A 21,798-nucleotide genomic window follows, 5' to 3' on the forward strand; every position below is an offset into this window, starting at 1 on the left:
TCGCATCACAGCATCCCAGCAGAACATGGAAGCTTTTATACACTTGGTGCCTTATTAAGATTTGTGAAGTGGCCCAGAGGGATGTTCCCTAAACTAAGGTTTCCCCAACTTTTATAGTGGGGTCGAGTTAGTTCTAAATGACAGCAACCCACAGACAATCTGATAATGTATACTTGCGCCCCCACCCCGAGCTGCTGAGTCCCTCAAGGTAAATCAGAAGATTTTAACAATGGTCTGGGCATCCACTAAATAAAAGGTGCTAAATTTTGATTGTAGGATGATCAGATTCTCTTCACATCTTACATTATTATACCACAGTAACCTTTAGGTTATATATTAATAGCAAATATTAGTGTGAGATTTTATATGGTAATTAACAGCAGCAATCTCTTTTGCTTTGAATTCAGAATGTCAAGTCTTTCATTACTCTTGACTCATTGTGTGGGCATGAGTGTGTGCCGTCAAGTCACAGCTGACTTTTACGTGCTGTTATTTTTCCAAGGTACTTCTGAGCTGGGAAATGTGGCTTTTTATCTTGTCACATGATCCCTTCTTCAATTTTTGGGCAAAGCAATACATCTGCTTGTAGCCATTCATTTTTACTTTATTCTATAAAAAGGAAAAAAACTATTAATCCACAAAGACTTGCTTCCTCAATCATGTTAAGTCAGCTGCCAGTTTTAAAATAGGATTATGTTTCCCAGGATTTGGAAAATCTCACTTGTTAGCTACAAAACAGACTTCTACTAACAGCTATAAAATCTAATTTAAGCCCTACTGGCATTAGCTAACCAGCTGAAGTACAATTTCTGTCTAGCTATGATTAACATCCTACTACGGCTGTAAATATATAAAAAAATTATTTTAATGTGATAAAGGAAACCATTGAGTAGGATAAATGGGGTCCTGTGAGTCCAATCACCACATCATCTCTAAGGCCTCACAAACGTTGTTTACATATTGTAAGAGTTATGGTGAAAGTTTATTTAAACAGACTAATCCTGTTCACATGCATTTAGCCTCCCTTTTCCATTATAAAAATGTAAATGATAATTAGCTGCATTTCCTGTATATAACAAATGGCCGCAGAGGTGGTATTATCCTCTTTCTCTCTCTCTCTAATGGAATTCATCCATTGAGTAAAGGTATCCAATTAAATTGCTGCTACCCCTGAAACCTGTAACCAGAATGTATTCATGAGACCCAATAGACTCCCATGTAATCAAACAGCCCAGACTTTGCTTATTCCTTCCTGATCTAGGAACACATTCTATTCTCTGACTTCTGGAATATGGTCAGAGTGGTTCTCAGCAGCCGAATTTCACACTGGGAGGCACAGGGGTCTGCAAGGGTCATTCCATGCATGGAATACTTTTGGCATGGCTGTGGTACAACAGGGAACTGAATGTTCTTTGGGCACATGAAAGTTTCTTAAACCTACTTTCAAACCAGGGAATCATTGCACTTAATTTTGGTTTCAGTCTACCCTGTTAAACAGATGTTGCGAACAGCTTCTATCTATTTCATCTCATATTTGTCCTTCAGATTATTGAAGGAAAACAATATAGATATATTATTCAAACTTAGAGTGCTTCTTTGTCTACAACAGTTAACATTATGTAAAAATGGGGTTTTTCTGATATAAAGCCACCACCAGTATCCTCCTGGTGGCTTATGATGCAAAAAATAACATTAAAGGCATAGCTTGATAAGGATGATGATAAATGAGATCAGAACTGCAAAGAAATTTTGAATAAACTGCAATATGGACAGTAACGATTACACATTTGTCTATTGTTGCATTTTTAGGTTGTGAGGCAGTCATTTGAACTGCTTTAATAGTTAAATGGAACAAAGCTGGCTGAAAGGAAACAAAAACTCCTATAATGTATCATGGTTCCCAAAGCACGGGGTCTGGCAATGGACAGTTTAATCTCTGCAACATCATACCCTGTTTCCCCGAATATAAGACATCCCCTGAAAATAAGACGTAGTGGAGGTTTTGCTGAAGTGCGAAATAGAAGGCATCCCCCGAAAGTAAGACGTAGCAAAGTTTTTGTTTGGAAGAATGCCCAACGAACAGAACACAGAAAAATAAGACATCCCCTGAAAATAAGACATAGCGTATCTTTGGGAGCAAAAATTAATATAAGGCACTGTCTTATTTTCGGGGAAACACGGTAGTAACTTACTAAAGGATGGAATGACCTGTTTGCATTGTCACCACTCTGGATGACAGGGAGTACCATCAAAACTACCAGGTTGAATTTTAGTGCCCAGGAAACACCAGGAATCATTAAGGTTTATCCTTAACGTTCCATGATTATCGTTTAACGTTCCATGTAGCCGGTATTCGTATCTGAATTAAACAACTCATCAGCAACCAACACTGCTTATCCGGTCTTTTCTGCCTGTTTCTAAATTGCCAGTCTTGGCACTACCCCTATGGCTGGTGGACAGCCCTAACTATCCTATTAGATTTTATGATCTTCCGTCTCCTCACTCTGCAGTCAAGGAATTACAACTGAACCAGCAAGATTCCTAAGAGTTCTCTGCTCAGCCTCTATGAGCGGCAATCCTACGGCTCACTCCAAGCAGGGCCAGCCTTACCAGCTGCAGGAACCGATTGGGAACATTTTTATGGGGCCCAAGGTTCACAGCCAAGGTCTGTAGAATCATGGAGCTATAAATAAAGTCTATTGTAGACGTTATATTTCTATGGTAGAATGGGAAGCAATCAAAATGTGTGCTTAAAACTGCATGTATGTTGCAAAGTGTTGTTGTGTTTACTAGACAAGACTAGAGTGGAGTAGATTACTCTAGTGCAGAGCCCCATTAGGTGCGGGGCCCAATTGGGAGCAATTAGTCCAATTGGCTTAAAGCCAGCCCTGACTCCAAGATCCCAGGGCTGAGAATACCAAGACCTTATTCACTTGACTACCTGTCTTTAAAAGATAGCAGAGTAACTACTAATGTAATGATGGAAAATGAAAATGAAATACTAAGTACAAAGGAGGGAAGGTGTTATGTAATTGGGCCGTATCAAACACAAAGATATGGAGAAATAATGCCAGTTTTTTAGGAATAAACTAAATTGGATTATTATACCTTATTATTTAGAAGTTATATTATTACAAAACAATGATTTAGGGTTTTTTTCATACATGCTGAATAATGCACTTTAAATTTACTACCAATGCACTTTAGAGGTGGCTTGCAAGTGGATTTTCATGTTTCATACAGTAAAATCCAGTTGCAAAATACATTGAAAGTGCATATCATTACAGTAGAGTATTGTCACTAACAGTTGCCTGGCCCACAGAGAAGTTGAAACATGGATCCAGATGCAGTCAAGCCTCTTTATATATGCAAATTGAAGTCAAACAGAAAACTGCAGGGGGTTGTGTTGATCCTTTCACAAAGGGGGGAAAGCACTAATCAGACTTCACTGCTAGGCTGGCTACTTTGTTTACAATAAGCAGGAAGACATTTAAGGCTCTCATTTCCCCATATAGTGTTCGGAGACAAAAGAAATGGTTTGCAGCCTGCACACATTTGGAATTCCAGTCCAGCAAACCACTTAAAGCAACAAGGGGAGTTTAAAGAGGGCAGACATCATGTGCCATAGCACAGTAATAAGTAGACTGGGGTGTGCAATACAAATAATGCATGTAAGACTTGTTGGAGCCAAACCAATGTTTACTAATTTATTTATTTATTTATTGTTTAGATTTGTAGACCGCCCCATCCCCTAGGGATGTAGTATACTGGAACGTGTGGTCAAGTGTGGAGTGCCATGCCTTTGCAGGTATTAGCTTGTGAATGGTCTGTGTCTTTTCCTTGGCTACGTTTGAATCCATAATTACATTTCATCTTCTTTCCTGCATTTCACTGCCCCTGTTCCTGTTTCTGTCCATTCCTCCCTCCCCACTGCATCCACCCATACCTCCTTCATAAAGTATCTACACAGTGATTATCTACTCATAGCATCTGAAGAAGGGGGCTCTAGCTCACAAAAGCTTACATTGGAATAAAATTTTATTACGATGTTTTCAGATGTTACATGTAGGCGGATCCAACCATGCATACCAGGATCCTGTACTACAGGCAATACATCCTATATGCACAGTTACTGTTATGTTTGAACAGAGAAACACATGTATTTTCCAGATTCAGTACCCTGCATTTTGAAAAATGTAATAATCTGTTTGTGCATACCAAAATTTGAAAATACACACAAGTCCCTACGCAGATGAAATGATGAACACACGTATTGGGACCATCATGGTAAGAGCGCTCATGGTGTATATGATGGATCTCCCTGCCCCTGCCCCAAACATAGTATCTGAAGAAATCTATGGTCTTTAAAGTACCACAAACCCCCTCTTTTCCTTTCCTTTCCTTTTTCTTTTACAACAGACTTAACATGACTACCTCTCTGGAAATATGATCAAATGCTATCAAAAATGATAATCAATACAAACGGTTTTAAATTCATAAAAACTGCAACAAAAGACAAAAAATTACTTTTAAAAATATTGGGAAAGTATAATTAAAACACTAGCCTACATGCCACAAAAACCACAGCCTCTAAAGAGGTAGGAGCTTTTCTCATGAAAGTATATTAACCAAAGCTGACAACATTTGGAAACTGCATAGCTTGGCCTCCTAAGAAAAGGACTAGATTACCACATGAGTCTTCCTGCAGTGTAGAGTGAATGCACATGCACATATGTATCTGAATAAAACTGACTAGAATCACTGTGACTTTTGAGAAAATCTTGGCATGTAATTATTTTACTATATGAAATCTGGTACAAAGAGCAGTTTTTCTCTCTGATGGTTCAGAAAAGGAAAACACCAATTTAGTTCAAAGCTCAGGATTTCACTATGCCAACCTTCTGTTAAAATGTGATAAGCCCAACTCATTTTAAACAGAAGATGATCGCGATGAGGGCAAAAAGAAGAATGCCATTTCTTCCCACTCTTAGGTGTGGTTTTGTTTGATCACGCTCTGAGCTTATTGCTAACTGGTGCCATGCAGCACCCAAGAACAAGCGCTATTTGTACAATCGTAGCAGGCAGGCAGCGGCATCGTTTCGGAAAGGCAATATGGGGGCACGCAGCTCAGCCAGAGAACTTTACTGCTATCAGTGAACATTTCAGGAATCAACAGGAGATGAGTCAGAGCAAAATCCAACCTCCAGTAAGATATGTCTACAAAGTCTAAAGGAACCCATTTTTATCATTGAAACATAGATCAGAGCATGAAGGAAGATGAATGTGATAATGTGATAAATGAGGAATGTGTTTTCTACAAGAACAAAGAAATCAGATAAGAAGATGTAGCAGTTGGTCAGGTTGGAACAGGCCAAAACCGGCTAAAACCAGTCAAGTTGAGAAACTAGGTTAAAGGGCAAGGCTTGCATCAGATTGTACGCATTGAGCATGCTTGATGCGCTAATGCATATTAACTTTTACGCCCCAGTTTATATAAGGGGCATCGATAATGAACACACAGGAAAAATATGGGAGGAGGCAGCATATCAAGTAGTAACATGTAAACAAGCGGACCAGAAAGTTGTGACTCTAAGTACCCTTGGCCAATGGGGGAACAGAGAGGGTGTGGCAAAATATAGTGTACCACCATATTCCTAGGACTGAATAATGTAACTTGTGGAGTTCACTGCTGTGTGACATATTAATGGTCACTAATTTAACTGGTTTTAAAAGGGAGTTAAAAGGGAGTTAGGCAAACTCATGGATATTAACCATCATGGCTAGAAGCAGCTTCCATTGCAGAGGCAGGGTACCTCTGAATAGCAATACTAATAGTTGGGGGACAGCATCAGGAGGTGGTTTTGGCACACTATGCCCCTATTTCTAGGCATTCTGGGTGAATCTGGTTGAATGGTAGAGCTGAATTAGAAGGGCTCTTTTTACGTTCTTACACAACTAGCAAGCCATAGTTCATGACTGGCAGGCTGTGTTCAGCTTTCTAGATCATGAAGTGATGAGACCTGTTTCTTATCACCTTATGTTAGTAGCAAGATCTAAAGTAGCTCTACTACAGTGTATAGACCAGGGGTGTCCAAATCTGGCACTTCAGATGTTCATGGACTACAATTCCCATCGGCCACTGCTGGCATGGTCAATTGCCAGCAGGGGCTGATGGGAATTGTAGTCCATGAACATCTGAAGCGCCAGAGTTGGACACCCCTCATATAGACATTTAGGCCTTGACAGAAGGCTTGATGGTTGATGTGCTGAACTAGGATTGGGGAGACCCACATTCCAGTCCATACCCTGGGTAACCTTGGAGCAGTTACACAGACTTAGCCAAACTTACCTCACAGTGTGTTGTGTTGGTTAAAATGGAGGAGAGTAGATTAACATATGCCACCCTGACCTCGTTGGACAAAAATGTACTAAATAAATAAATTTCAGTTTTACAGAAAAAAATTAATGACAGTCAAGTATTTTAAGATACCATCCATTTCATATTTCAAACAGAGCTCCACTGAAAACAAACTGGCTACAACTGAATAGTAATAGAAAGATGTTCAATGTTACTGGGGAAAAACAACATTTTACCCCAGCCTTGTGATGAAGAAAATTGCTCATACTCCATATGCTTACATGAGGAACATGTCTACCTTGCAGACTAAAACAATCAGAACACAGTAAGCAAACACACCCTAAACATTTATGGTCAGCATTACTGAGCATTACTGCTCAGGGGCGTCAGGTTTTCTAGGGCTGCACAGGGATTAATGAAGGGGTTCAAAACACAGTACAGCCTTTGCAAAAACTTACTGGTAAGAGTCATCAGAATTCTTAGTGGATCAACAAAAGTATTTCAGAGTTCATCTCTACAGTTCAACTTGCCTATGCTCCACCACAGCAACTTCTCAAATATGATTGCAGAAATTTCCCCAAGCTGCTGAAACTTTTAATAATGGCAAGGCACCTGGGAAAATGACATTCCCATTCCAGTATTCTGTGTAGCTTGAAGAGATGTTTCCCCTCCATAAGCCTGTGAATGTTTAATCATTCTCTATCTTCTCCTCAGTTAGCTTTTCTCCCTGTAGGAGGAGTACAATTAGCCGCTGCACTAATTTATAATAAATAAAGCAAAGACCTTGTAAAATACTCCAGTTATCAGTGTTTCTCATTGTGAAGTGCTCGTTGAAATTCTCACTATGAGCTCAGAGAAATACCTGATACATTGACAAATCCCAACCATTTAGCTTTGTTATAAACAGATTATCATCACATAATACAGGAAAACTGTTGGTTTTAAATTGAAGTAGTCAGAGATTTATGAAGCCCACCACAGCTTTTTCAGCTGATGCCAAAGCTAGCCTGTGAGAATTACATATATATCACAACTGACCCATTTTATTATTTTATCTCCTACATGTCACGCTTGCTCAATTCCTTTGAATCAGTCATAAGAAATGAAATGTTGGAGTGCTTTAGGAGAAAAAATGACACAACGCAAGAGGGGAAAAAAGAGCTCTTCTTGAAGCATACTGTTACTTCTGGGATCAAATCAAGGAATTCTCAGGTGAAAAAACTATGACCACATCTGCCTACATACTGATGCTTCTACTGTTAACTGTGAAGATCCCAGTCACATCTCTTCTTACAGGGAAATACAATACATGTTATGAAAGGTCAACATGAATACATTTAGAACATGAGCAAATTGATTCTGATTTGGGCTACGAGAGAAAAAAGTAGTTTTCCTGGTAACTATTACACACAGATAATTAATCGACAAGCTCGAGTCCTGACAAGGCCTGGCAATAATAGAATAAGAGAACTTATTAGAATTTGCTTTTGTGTAAAGGCACAAAAGAAGAAATCTCAAAACATTATTCTGGACCTCAATTTTTTTTACTTATGAAGAGCTCAAATTAGATTGTCACGTGGACAAGTAAGTGAGCATAGATAAGGTAGTAAATCATAGTTCTGAACAAGAACTGAGGCCCCTGTTAACACAAACCAATGTACAGTGGAATCTTGGTTTTCGTCGGTAATCCGTTCAGAAACACCCGACGAAAACCATAACCGATGAAAACCAAGGCTACGCAGTTGGAGCAGGAGAAACGGAAAAGTCACAGCAAATTTGTGCAAAAGTCGAGCGAATTTTGTCGGCCCACTGACGAAATTTGAGGTGACTGACGAAAACCGAGACAAAAAACGGCTGAAAACAACCAACGAAAACTGAAATCAATGAAAACCAATGTCGACGATAACTGAGGTTCCACTGTATATGTCTTTCTCACCAAGACTCAGGTCAGATTACATGAAGTAAGTCAAATACTATCAACAATAAACAAATACAATCAACAATAACCAATAACCCATCCAATAAACAAAGCAATAAGGTTTAAATAGCAAAAAGCTGAAAATAAGCGATATCTGAAAACCTTAATATGAGATGCAGACATTACACAGGATCCTAGAGACAGCAACAGATAGTATGAGATATTTATTCATTTGTATGTATTTTTAGCACACTCTATACCCAAAGGTCTCAGGATGGGTTACAACATAAGATAAAAGTCATAAAATAGCAATAGGACGTAAAAACAATTAAAATTATAACAATATAACAATAAAATTTATTTAAAATCCATAAAACCTACTAAAAGCTATAAAAATTAATAAAACTTGATAAAATTCATAACACTCATGAAAACATTATAAAACATATTTTAAAATTTCATATTACCAGAAGGGGGAAACCATCTCTTCAGCCAAAGGTCAGGGGAAATAGGTGCACCTTTACTAGATTTCTAAATGCATATTAAGAAATGCTTGATGAACCTCTTGGGAGGGATCATCCCACAACCTCAGGGCCACCACGGAAAAATCCCTATCTCAGGTCTCCATCTTTTTTACTACTGAAGGTGGTGGTACCACAAGAAGGGCTTCATCTGCTGATCTTAGGGCCCAGGCAGGTCAATATGGGAGGAGTTCCTTCAGATACCTGGGGCCCAAGCTGTTTTCGGCTTTATAAGTCAAGGATAACACCTTGACTTAGGCTCAGTAGTGAATTGGCTACCCCTTTAGCAAAGCATCTTGCTGAACCATATTGTTACCCTACAGTCCCATTAATTGTGTAAAAAAAATCCCTTCTGAATAATTCGGTTTTGCATCGTTTGCAGAAACCATAGACAGTTGAAGTCTTCACGATATCACCAGGCAGGTCATTCTACAAGGGGGGGGGGGGGCTACACAAAGAATGCCCAGGTACAAGCAGTTGCAGATTTTGCTCATTTTGCCCTAGAGTATATTACAGTAGTCTAGTTTGATATCACCATGGGGTGGATCTAGGAGGCCAGACTGTCCATGTCAAGGTAGGAAGACATTCTCTGAGCTAGACCAAATCAGATGAAAGCTTTTTTTTTTTGCAGCTCCATTAATTTGTTCTTCCAACAGCAATGCCCACTGCACATGGAAGGCAACTAAGCCATTAACTTCAACAGCAAATATGTTCCACCCATCAGTATATATGTTTGGTGCACTATTGCTGTTCTTTGAGCAGTGGGGTGAACTGCTGACCTCGACTGTTCATACTGTGTCACAGGCGAGGCGGGTGCTCCACGTGAACACCTGACCACACAGCCATCCAATTTTGGCGACTTGGACTCACAACAGCTCTCCGAAGTTTCTCAAGGAGACTGGCCTTTAAGGATATCAGGTGCAGAATATAATGTTAGTAAAGGTTATATTATACTAACTCAATACATCACTTGTTCATTGTATGGGTCATCTGTATGACCAAAGGGAAGGCATTCGTTTGCTTCTTCATCACACAAAGAATGAAGATTGGTAAGGGATCCAGGATTGGGTTGGAGAAAACCGCTGCCATTTCAGGTACAGCACGATTTCTTCTTAGGAGTGCAAGAGTCCTGTCTCACAAAGGCTGCTCTACTTACAGTACTTTGGATGTAACTCAAGAACTGCAGAATAGTGGGGGAGTTCATAAAAGAAACTGTCTTATTTCCTGGTTAACTCAGCAATCAGACATATCATGCTTTAACCCAATGTCTTGCTTTTTCTGTATTGTGCTCACAGATTCTCTCAAAATAAGGGCTAGTGTGAAAAGGGTAATGATGACAAAGAATAGCAGGAAAGGGAGAATACTAGTGGCATAATAAGGCTTTGTCTACACTTTAATGTTTTTGTAGGTCACTGAAAAAATCAGTGTATATCAAAGGACACCTGGCTTACGAGATCTGCAAATCCTGCTCTGGTACTGTAACCTCTCATTAATACTTGAAACAGGACAAAACACAGACTGTGCTAGGACATGTATGGTTCTCTGGGCATAATTTCAATGCAGTTATACTCAGGCAATATGTTATTTCAACATGAAAGCAATTGTCAAACAAACTTACCTTGTTCAAACTCATATGGGAGCTCCTGATTGGATCACCTTGAGGCTCCTCAGTGAAGTTCACATCAATTTTGTACCTGTAGTCACTTGATGGTTACACTTTGTGGCTGCCCATGCCCAGTTCAACAGCTAAATAAAGTCATTTACTGAAGTGGAATCTGATTGGTTTATGGGTCATTATGTTGACCAACTTGTGAAAAACACAGAATGTGTGTCGCTCACAAACAGTCACTTGCATCCATTAAATGACCAATACTGGACAGATTGCATTGCCAGCTTTTGTACCTGTATAGTCAGCACCAACTATTGAAGAAGTTATTGCAGAAACTGACCAGAATTATCTGGGTTCATGGGTAGAAACTCAAAGCCCACAGAAACACCTAAGAAGTAAGTCTCAGCTTAAAAAATCAAATTATTTTTCTTCTGACTGCATGTCTTTTAAAATTGGAGACAGCAGTGGTGGAGAGTGCTGTTCCTGTGTGGAAGTATAACTGTGCACACTGGATTCATTCAGATTTGCTTGGACATGTCCAAATAGCTTGCCAAAGGATCAGCTCCTTCTTCACGACTGCAGAGTAGAATGCGAACTGAACAGGTAGCTGCTTGAGCAAAAATACATATACTTCATCGCCTTTTACTTTGACATAATGCATCAACAATTGCCAGTGCCACCACACCTATGTTTGTGAAAAATGTACTACTTACTTTTCTATTTAGAGCAACTCCGTCTTCACAATCCAACACTGCACAATCCACCTTGAGAGATGGAATTTTTTGTATCTTTCTCTCATCATCAGCCGGCACATACAGAACAGCTCTCCTAGGTATGTAGTTACGAGACTGTGTCCAGTGAAAATCAAGCTTAAAAATGGCAACAGACAGAAGAGAATTCTTTCTGTAAAGAGACAAGGCTTTCATTAATCTCCCAGCAGTACAACCTTTTGAAATTCTTCTTTAAAAGCTCACCATAATTTTTTGATGTTGTTTAATTACTGCCAATAAATTGTTATTTTGTTAACATTCACATGCTGACTTCTTCCAAAGAGTTCCAAGTGGTATTTAATCCACACACCAACCCTGTGAGATAGGTTGCAAAATCAACCTACGGGGAAAGGGTAAAGAACTTCTTCCCACGGCACTTATGCTATGAAATAACTGATAACTCTCTTCCTTCCCAGAGTTGCATTTCTGTAAAAAATAATTAAAAGTATCTCATACAACATACTTGCCCAGCCTTCCTAGATCCCAATGAAATAGGCTAGCAATTGTTTTGCACTAGGAGGGAGATGAATTTTTGTGAACTGCAGAACAGAAGTGTTAACAACTATAGGAAACATTTCTACATAGTTGTCTCAGATGTGTGAAAAACAGGGTTTTTTAGGCAGAAAAAAATACAAACAGCACATGTTAAGACTTTAGTTCACTGGTTAGTCTTTGGGTATATTAATGTCAGTCTTAACTTAGGTAGTTAAATGTACGTGCTGGTCTTTGAAACATACATTACATGGCATTCACTTGTGGTCCAAAAATGTTTAAAAAAACAAAGAAACATGATTAAAATTACTTTATTAATATTATTATTATTATTATTATTATTATTATTATTATTAATTAATTATTTATTTATTTATTTATTTATTTATTTGATAGATATACCGCCCTATCCCCGAAGGGCTCTCGGCGGTGTACAACATAAAACATCATACATAAAAACATCATAGATACATCATCACTAGAGGAGCGAATAAATAATTATAATTAATATCCAAGCTTCATCACTATAAAATTAATCCCATTTAAAACAGCGGTTTTTCCTAACATAGGCATCCCATGAAAAACCCTTACTTAAACTTAAACTTAACCGTCCCAGAAAAGGAGGGGGGGGAGACGGTGGGTCCCAATGATGTTAAGGGACCCGTATGTAGCAGAGAGGAGGGGACAGGGGGCACACTCAGCGGCTGGTCTCTCCGAAGGCCCGGTGGAACTACTCAATCTTACAGGCCCTGCGGAAATCACCAAGGTCCCGCAGGGCCCGGACAGCTGGAGGGAGAGTATTCCACCAGGCCGGCGCCAGAGCCATAAAGGCCCTGGCCCGAGTGGAGGCCAGCCGCATCATTGAGAGGCCAGGGACCTCCAGTAGATTGGCCTCTAACGAGCGCAGAGGTCGAACCGGTACATATGGGGTAATGCAGTCCCGGAGGTACGAGGGTCCCAGGCCACGTAAGGCCTTAAAGGTCCTTAAACCCACACCTTGAAGATGATTCGGAATTCGACTGGGAGCCAATGCAGGCTGCGCAACACAGGCTGAATATGATCTCAAAAGGCACCCCCAGTGAGCGAGCAAGCCGCTGCATGCTGGACCAGTTTCAGTTTCCTGATCAGATGCAAGGGAAGGCCCACGTAGAGCGAGTTACAATAGTCTAGCCTGGAGGTGACCGTTGCATGGATCACAGTGGCTAGGTCCGTGTTGGAGAGGAAGGGAGCCAACCGCCGGGCCTGCCGGAGATGGAAAAACGCAACCCGGGTTATATGGGCCACCTGGGTCTCCACTGAAAGAGACGAATCCAGGTGGACACCCAGGCTGCGAACGGAGGAGGTCGGCGCCAATGAGATATAAGGTTGGATCCTTGATATAAGGTAGGATCCAACAGAACTTCCACACCAGAAGTATTTTCCTCAAGCACTATGTGCCTGGTTCCAGTGGAAGGAAAACACAAATGTCAGTGGAACATTTATGCAGGATTAAAGTTTAAACCCAACGGTTTTTCAAAAGACATGGGGTACTCATTTTACCATATTGTTTACCACACTCTGCGCCTGATATGAGCTAAAATTCTCTTAGAGATGACCAAATTAATCAGGGTGAAAAACTTCACTCCAGGATAGTTGAGTGTCTGTGTAAATTACATGTGTGTTAAATGTAGAGTGACATACCCCTAACAGTATAATCTTAAACAGAATTATACCTTTCCAAGCCCATTTTATTTTATTTTATTTTATTTATTTTATTAATTCATTTATACCCTGCCTTTTCCCCCAGTGGGGACTCGAAGTGGCTTACACCATTCTCCTCTCCTCCATTTTATCCCCACAACTGTGTGAGGTAAGTTAGGCTGAGACACTGTGACTGGCCAAGGTCACCCAGAGTGTTCCATGGCTCAAGTGAGGATTTAAACCAAGGTCTCTGAGATACTAGTTTGACACTCTTAACCATGCAACACAGTGGTTTTCTGAGTCATCTGCATTTCTGACCCTAAGAAAGTTCATAGGAATCATGTGCAGTAACAACCATGCAGCTCAGATGGCTGTAATGGAAAAGGGGGGAGGATAACTATATCCTTCTGCCCATTGTGGTTAGGCTTTTAGTTTATTCCCGTGTAGAACAGGCAGCAGCAGACAGGGAAGCAAGCGCAAAGTCCTGGGCAGGCCCGCAAAGCCATCTGGCTCTTGTCGAGGCATGACACAATTTCCCACAACATATGCTACTTGTAGCACTGATGACCCCGCTTTGCCACCCATGCATTACACTTTGCTATCACAGAGATCACTGCATTGAATAAAAATACACATTTGCTATAATGAACAAAATGTAGCATGAGAAAGTTTTGTTTTCCAGCAGCTTAATCAGGAGTTACAATAAATTATGCTTTATTGGAACAGAAGTTTGTTGCACAATGCCTCTTAATGATGCATGATGTACATATATTGATGTATGACATACATACATATTGATGTATGATAGACATATATATCATACATTGATGTATGATATACATATACATGCAGTTTGTTTGTAAAACCTGGTTAATTTGCTGCTCTTCTTCATTCCCACCTTCAAGAAGAATCCCTAGAATGCTATCCTGAACTCCCTTAAGTTTTCCTTTTTGTCCCTTTCTCACTTTTGGTTGGGTGCAACAAATAGGCAGGCAAGGAGTAGAGCAGCTTCAGCCTCATTGTTTATTGATCAGTCAATGATCAGACAAACTATTGAAAATATTCTCTACCACAGCAGCAAATAAAGGTTAGGTGAAGTCAATATTCAAAATACCTGAACGACCATAAATTGATAAATAAAATGCTTACTATAAAGAACGATAATGAAACTTAATACATTGCTAATATTAGTTCAACCTAGCAGATTATGACGGATTTTACACATAGCAGTGCAAAACTTAGCCATGAAATCTGAAACCCAGTAGAGCAGCTTAGGGCAGGCCTTCTTAGGGCAAGCCAAGCAGTGGTGTAGTGCCCAGGGGGTGGAGTGGGACGTCTTGCACTGGGTATGCGCTGGTGTGGGGGCGTGGTGTGACGGGGGCGTTCCAGGGCATGGTGGGACAGGCAGGGGCATAGCAGGGCACACACCTGCCCCGGGCCCAGTTCCCCCTCACTATGGCTCTGAAGCCAAGGCACACTCTTTCCTTAACTGCTTTCCATAAACGTTTTTATTCTGAAACAAAAAGACTTTTATAGCACTCTACCCACTTTTTCCCTTGCTGCTTTGCAATATCTCCATCTTTTTTTAAAAAATCACAATGTTTTGGCCTACTACTTTTGACATTTTCTTCCCAAAGAGTCAGGAAGGTGTACACAGCAAGTCATCACAGGGGATGGGGAACACCGTGGGTGAAATCAGAATGAGAAACAGTGTGTCTTCAGAAAGTACTATTAAAAGCTGAATGCAGCTGGAATGACTATGTTTTACTGTTGCTTCATGCAGCCATTTCTGAATCTAGGAGGCCAAGAAGACCAACAGTAAAAACACTAGGGTTCCTGAATTTGAACATTAGGAAAAATCACTGTACCAACCACAGTTAGCAAACTAAATAAAAGCCAGGTTTAGCACTTGCTAGCAAACCACAGCTTGTTGGGCAACCCACATTTATGCACTGTGATAAAGTGAAGTTCAGTCAGACTTCACAATACATCATGGTTTTAATGTAGCCTATGAGTTCATACATTGACTGCTTTACTGGAATTACTGGCAGCATAATATATGCCAGTGGTGGCGAACCTATGGCAAGGGTGCTAGAGGTGGCACTCAGAGCCCTCTCTGTGGGCACGATCAAACAGAGTGCCCCCCCACACATCTAGGCTGGCCTGGGCCACTGGGCTCAATTATTAGCATTAAACCTAAGACCTAGTTTTGGGGGAGCTGTGTAGGTAACCCTGTTAAGAGCTATTAAACCCCACTGATTTTCATGCGAAGAACTAAAGCGCAATCCTTTGCCTGGGAGTAAGCTCGGTTGCTGGGAATGGGGCTTGCTTCTGAGTAAACCCTCCTAGGGTCGTGATTTACCCATTGGAAGAGTTGCTCGGTTGCTCCAAAGCCAAGCCACTGACTACCACCAAGCTTACTCCCGAGTAACACACGCCTCGGAACCAACAGTTTTTTCTAAACTAAAACCTCAGAATTCAGGTTAAATTGCCTTGTTGACTCTTTGCGATAAATAAGCTGGTTTGGAGTTGCAATTTGGGCACTCGTTCTCGAAAAGGTTCGCCATCACCGATATATGCATATTGTTTCCGACTCCGAAATCCTGGTGATTATCAAAATAATCTCTTAGGTACTCCATTGGGTGTTCATCTACCTTTCTCCATTCATACCTCCTCCAACAGATCCTTAATTGTATTGTCCATGTCTGAAGGTGGGGAACCAATCATTAAGTGTTTGGGTGGAACTTGCTATGCAAAGGTGTGGTTGAGTGCATTGTATTGCGGGTGGTTCCCCACCCTGGGACATGGACAATATACCACACTAAACTTTCCCTTCTCACTTAGACACAGCGTGAAACAGACTTTTCTCTGTGATACACCTCTGAAGATGCCAGCCACAGATGCAGGCGAAACGTTAGGAACAAGATCCACCAGATCACAGCCACTCAGCCCGTAAAACCCACCAGAACCAGATCCTTAATTATTTAAAATATTTGCATGGCACCATTTCTTTCCTTCCAAAGAGCCCTCCAAGAAGTTTTACAAACATAAAAACTCATTAAAAATAAAATAGCCGACATGAAGTTATATAAAAATATAGTTTAATAATACACAAACGTAAGCTTGCAGGGCAATTTCCTCTAGGGAGCCAAGGAAGATTTAAACTGTAAGAAGTGCCAACAGGTCTCGAGAGCAAGCACAGATAGATCAACCCAAGAACTTGGCTATTCAAAGCTACTTTTCAGTTTCTTATTGATACTGCTGTAGGATATATAGATTCTCACACCCTAATAAATCCCAGTTATTGGCCTAACGTTTTCATAATTTTGTTCCGATGGCTTGCTTCTCAGAGAATTAGCACTAGTTAATGACTAGAATAGATCAGATCATATATGCCTAATTGCAGTCAAGAGCAGCATTTGTCTTCTTGTACATTTCAATTTACCGCTGGGGATAATGTTTGTTAATTGTATTTCTTTATACACTGGGGGTGGGGGGAGAAGAGAGGGTTTCTCACTCAAAAAGGGGCTAAGTGTCCTCTCCTTTCCCTTTGTTCCCCCAAGAAGCTAAAGTCACTTCAAGAGGCACTTAATCCCATCATCCATGGTTACAATTGCCTTACAGCATCAGCCAAAAAGAATCTGAAGTAAATGCAGCTATATTGTGTAATTAAAAGAAATGCAGGTAGTTATTGCTGGGGGCATTTCCCAGGTCCAAATATGTAAAATGGCACAGCAGGGATCCTAAATGCGGTAGTGTTTTAAATTTGGTCAAGGATGACAATATCATGCAGATCAAGGGGAGAAATATATTTGGGTGGGGGGAGAGAGACGGGCCTTTTTGTCCTAGTGTGTATTGTAAAACAAAATAAAAGAGGAGGGAGGGACCTCTAACGTTTGAAGTGACAATGGCCACGAGAAAGGGAAATAAAAATATCAAGAGAAAAAGAAAAAACAGGGAGCAAAACTGAAGGGTTTTTCAAAGGCCCCATTCTTTACCATTTCGAACACACACACAAAATGTAAAAACCACGGTCAATCATCTTTAACAATTTTAATCAGGATACGCAATTGCTAAAATTGTGTCTGTTGCGAAGAAGAGTTTTTAGTATGTGTTCTCTGCTTGTTTATTTTTTAAAAAAATTACTTACACCCTGCTACTATTCATTTGCAAGGTTTAAATGGTTATTTAAAGTAAATAATGCTCAGGTGGGGGGGCCACCTAATAAAGCAACATGCTTGACAGCCAGACATTTGGCAGGAGTGAACTCCAAAAGCCATCAAAATCTTCTCCTTATTGAAATAAAAACTTAGAACCATGCTGATCCACCTATCGAACTTACATCTTTACATATGGATTGCCCCCTTTTTTTTCTTGCACAAACAAAACAGTTCCCATAATGGGTTCCGGGGGGCACTTTTGCCCATCACAAAACACAGTGCAGACTGTTTGTTACAATGGAATAATAATGGTCCGGCTCTGAGGGTTTTAAAACCATAGTTTCAAAAAGAGAGTTTAGAAAACTGCTTCAGTTCAGATTTCCTTGGAGATGCAGCTTCTACCGCATGTTCTGTAAACAGACAGAATTTTTTACGAAGCCAAAGGACAAATACAAGGCAGGGTAAATAAAATCAGCACAAATGGCAACACCTCTCTGCTTTGAACTGCCTAAAACAGAACAACATTAAGAAGTCCAAAAATATGCAAATTTGGAGATCACAACACAGAATGCTAAAGAAGGACGGGTAATTTTTTTTAATTAACCCCAATTATGACAAGCCTTGGCTCCCAAAAGGACACATTAACATTGCAATCCTAAACAGTCAATAGGCTCAGAATGTTGCTTAGGATTGTGTTGTAAAATAAGCCATTACTTATTTTACAAGTTGCCTGCTGGATGATACTGGGGAGAAGAGAAGAGGAACAGCTATAAGACCACAGCTATAAGACCACATACAGTCAGTGACTTTCAAGGTGAGAAGGAGCACATAAACTGTGGATAGGAAGCATGCTTTACAATTTATAAATCACTTGTTACTTTCTTAAAAAAGAAGAAGAATGAATAACGTTAGAAGAACGTTGAAAAAATTAGCAGAAATGTATTGTAAATCTTCACGATTTTTTTGGCACCAGTTCTGAATCCTTCTCAGTATATTTACTGGTCAGTAAACCCATGAACATTATATGAAACTGAAGTCCATGTAAACCTGTGTTGCATTCTATCTTTCTTTATTTTCTTCTGTTGACATCACAGTAAAGTAAGTTTAAATCAATACTAATAGAAAGACAATAACTTTTCAATGAATACTAGAACTAAACTGACAAAGGCCTAACATAACAGGCTTATAAACTAGAAGATGATAAAGTGAGACCACAGTTAAATGGTTAACCAGTTCTATTCCTCCTCCCCCAATGACTTTCTCTTTAAGGAATCAAGTAAATTATCTCAACATTGACTCTTGGTTGACAGATATATAATGCCTCTTGCAAGCTTTTTGTTTCAAACTGAAGCCTGAAAATCAGTAGACACAATCCAATCCAGAAATTTCATCTGGTCTGCTGAAATTAACAAGCTTTCTGGGTGAATTTTGCTCTAGCCAAACTTACATTTAAAGCGTTATTATATTTAGGAATGGTGGGGGGGGGGGGCTTGTTATTTAGCTACGGAAGAGTGAGACAAGCTATTTTTGTAGAAAAAGTAAAAACAATAACACTACTCACCATAACACAATCAAAGTGCCCTAGATTGTCTCTAAGTAAGGCTACAATCTTCATTCCTGCAGTCAGAAACAGAGATCGATGACATGTATAGTGCCATCCTATGCAGAGTTATTCCAGTCTAAACCCAAATGGATGTAGAATTATTCTAGTCTAAATCCACTGAATAGGCTTAGATTGGAGTAATTTTACATTGGATTACTCTGTCACGCTGCAATCATATGAGCGCAATGGCACTTGATCCTGAGTATGCATAGGACCATATTGTTAAAAACTGGTATACAATTTCTTTTTGTTTTATATTTTGGAGCAAACCTTCGAACAGACATACATTGACATGACCAAGAAAGTTAGCTGATGTAGACCTAATAAGATTTTCTCATTAGCACCTAGCACCTACAAGTAACAAAGACAAGTTACTTGTAAAAAACCGCCTCATAGTTGTGTGACTTGTCTTCTCAACTTCCCAACTTCTCAGATTCTAGAAGGCTGAACACTCAATAATTGGAACCGCCCAGCCAAAGCTTCAGCATATAGGTAGCTGCTGTTGGCTATATTTGGATGCTAAGTATGATATGTGTAAATCAAAATAGGTCTACCAACAAATACCAAAAAGCAGGTTGCATTTCAGCCACAGCCCTGACTGGGAAGGGTTGTAGGGCCTACATCATTCCCATTCAATCTGCAAGGGCTCCCAGTTAGCTTCCATGCTTAATTCAAGGTGCTGGTATGACCTTCAAAGACCTATATGACATGGGACCAACAAACCTTAAGGACCATCTGGTCTCATATGAACCTACCAATCACTGCAGTCATTTTCAATCATATGAACCTACTAATCACTGCACCCACCTTCTTTGGGTTCTTGTGCCATCTGAGGCCCAATTGTGGTCATAGCACCAAAATGATGGAATTCCCTCCCCAGAGATATTCATGTAACCTCCTTGATCACCATCTTCCACCGGTGGGTGAAGACTCAATTGTTTCATTTGGTATTCTCTCACTGACCCTCCTTCTTGCTTAGGTGTTTAATTGGTTATGTGTTTTGCTTAATTGTTTTTAAAAGCTTGTTCTAATGGTTTTTATTTTTTGACACCTTGGGGAATGTCAGTTGTGGGGCAGGGAAGCAGCATATAAATAAAGAAGTGAGTGAGCTTTTTAACATCAGGCCAATTACCACACAAAAGGAACCAACCTGGAACTCTATCACAAAACCTTAGAAGAGCTGACTTTTAAATAAGTCTAGAGAGATTTTGGATGGGGCTCAGAGAGATATCTGGGTAAATGCTGGGAATGCTGAACTACAACTTACATTATTGGAAATATGATTGTTTTTGATAAAATAATCAGGTTCTATACAAGTCGCTGGCATATCAATCTGAGTAAATATCAATGAGTTGCCAACATCAGCTGCGTTGCTCTCTGAATTCTGAAACATGCAACACTACCTTGACTTCATGGTGTTCTTGACTAAATTCAAGCAAGTTTAGATCTAATCAACAGCTATTAGCTATGTTCAATAAACACAGCCTTCACATTCCATGGCAGCGTGGCTCCGGCAACCAGATGGTGGCAACTAACAGGGAATGGACATCACCTTCACACTTTACTTCTGAGCTTCCCAAGGCATCTGGCTGATTGCTGTTGAAAAGAGAATATTGGAAGAGATAGTCTTTGTTGTGATCCAGCAAAACGTGTGACTAAAGCCACAAAGCAATGGTACTGCTATGTTACCATACTGCCCTGGCCTAGCAGGGGGAAGTGCTTACTCACAGGTAACCAGTGGTGGGGTTCAAATAATTTAACAACTGGTTCTGGCGGTGGGATTCAAGTAATTTAACAACTGGTTGTTTACAATCACCATTTTAACACTTCTGCCGAAGTGGCGCGAACCTGCTGAATCCCACCACTTCAGGTAACCCTGCCCATGTGCCAGCCTAAAAGGTGGTGCTGGTGTTGCAGAGATGGGGAGTCCATTCTCTGGCATTAGCCAAGTCTACCTACAAGAAACTTCCAGGAATTGTTTTCCGATTCTCATGCTCTCAGCTTGCTTGCAATGTCAGCACATTTTTAGCTGAACAGCCAAGGAAGAATATGTCTTCAACACGATACTGAATGGATACTCCTTTCCAGTCACAAGAAGACTCCTGATGTCATTGCCTCCCCTGATTATCTTAACTCAGATACTCCCTTCTGTAACTAACTTCTTCTGACCACCTTACAATACACTCTATTGTTTCTCAAACAATCCATACGGACACCTCCCAGAGGTTGTCCTGACATTCCCAAAGGTTGTCCTAACACTTCCAAAGGTTGTCCTGACATTCCCAAAAGGTTTTCCTGACAACCCCAGAGGTAGTTCTTCGCCCTACAAATATCCTACCCCCCAAAGGACCAACTGGCCAGTGCCATTGACCTCTTTCCATCTTTGTTACTGTGCCCTGCGTGTTGCACCCGCCACCTCCTGGAACCAAGCGCTGGTCGTTTGACTCTAAACCCTGGATCTTCTTCATGTCACGATCAGGTCGTATTTCCCATATATCCCATACCCCTTTCTATTCCAATTTTATTTTCCAACCTATTTATATCTTAGGAACTCTGCGTGTGTATGTTTATTGAATTGAATCAAATGCTTTGAACCCCGTTTCCCTACAATAAAGACTGTCAAATTTCCATTATATTCCTCTCTGTGGATTTTCTTCTGAGAGCTGATCTTCATATACACTGGTATT

At 40.3% G+C, this 21,798-nt stretch overlaps 1 protein-coding gene across 5 annotated transcripts in view; it reads right to left on the reverse strand.

Annotated features, from left to right (window-relative positions):
• Positions 1-21,798, reverse strand: part of CLYBL (citramalyl-CoA lyase) — a 211,574-nt gene that overhangs the window by 83,262 nt on the left and 106,514 nt on the right. For 4 of the 5 annotated variants that reach the window (XM_048492346.1, XM_048492341.1, XM_048492345.1 and 1 more), the window contains exon 2: positions 11,120-11,309. In XM_048492346.1, the coding sequence (XP_048348303.1) occupies positions 11,120-11,309 (190 nt within the window). Of the gene's footprint in view, positions 1-11,119; positions 11,310-20,514; positions 20,541-21,798 lie in introns of those variants that run through there. The other variant, XM_048492343.1, reaches the window with a different exon arrangement.

This window comes from Sphaerodactylus townsendi, linkage group LG04 (assembly GCF_021028975.2).
Source record: "Sphaerodactylus townsendi isolate TG3544 linkage group LG04, MPM_Stown_v2.3, whole genome shotgun sequence".
Lineage (NCBI taxonomy): Eukaryota > Metazoa > Chordata > Lepidosauria > Squamata > Sphaerodactylidae > Sphaerodactylus > Sphaerodactylus townsendi.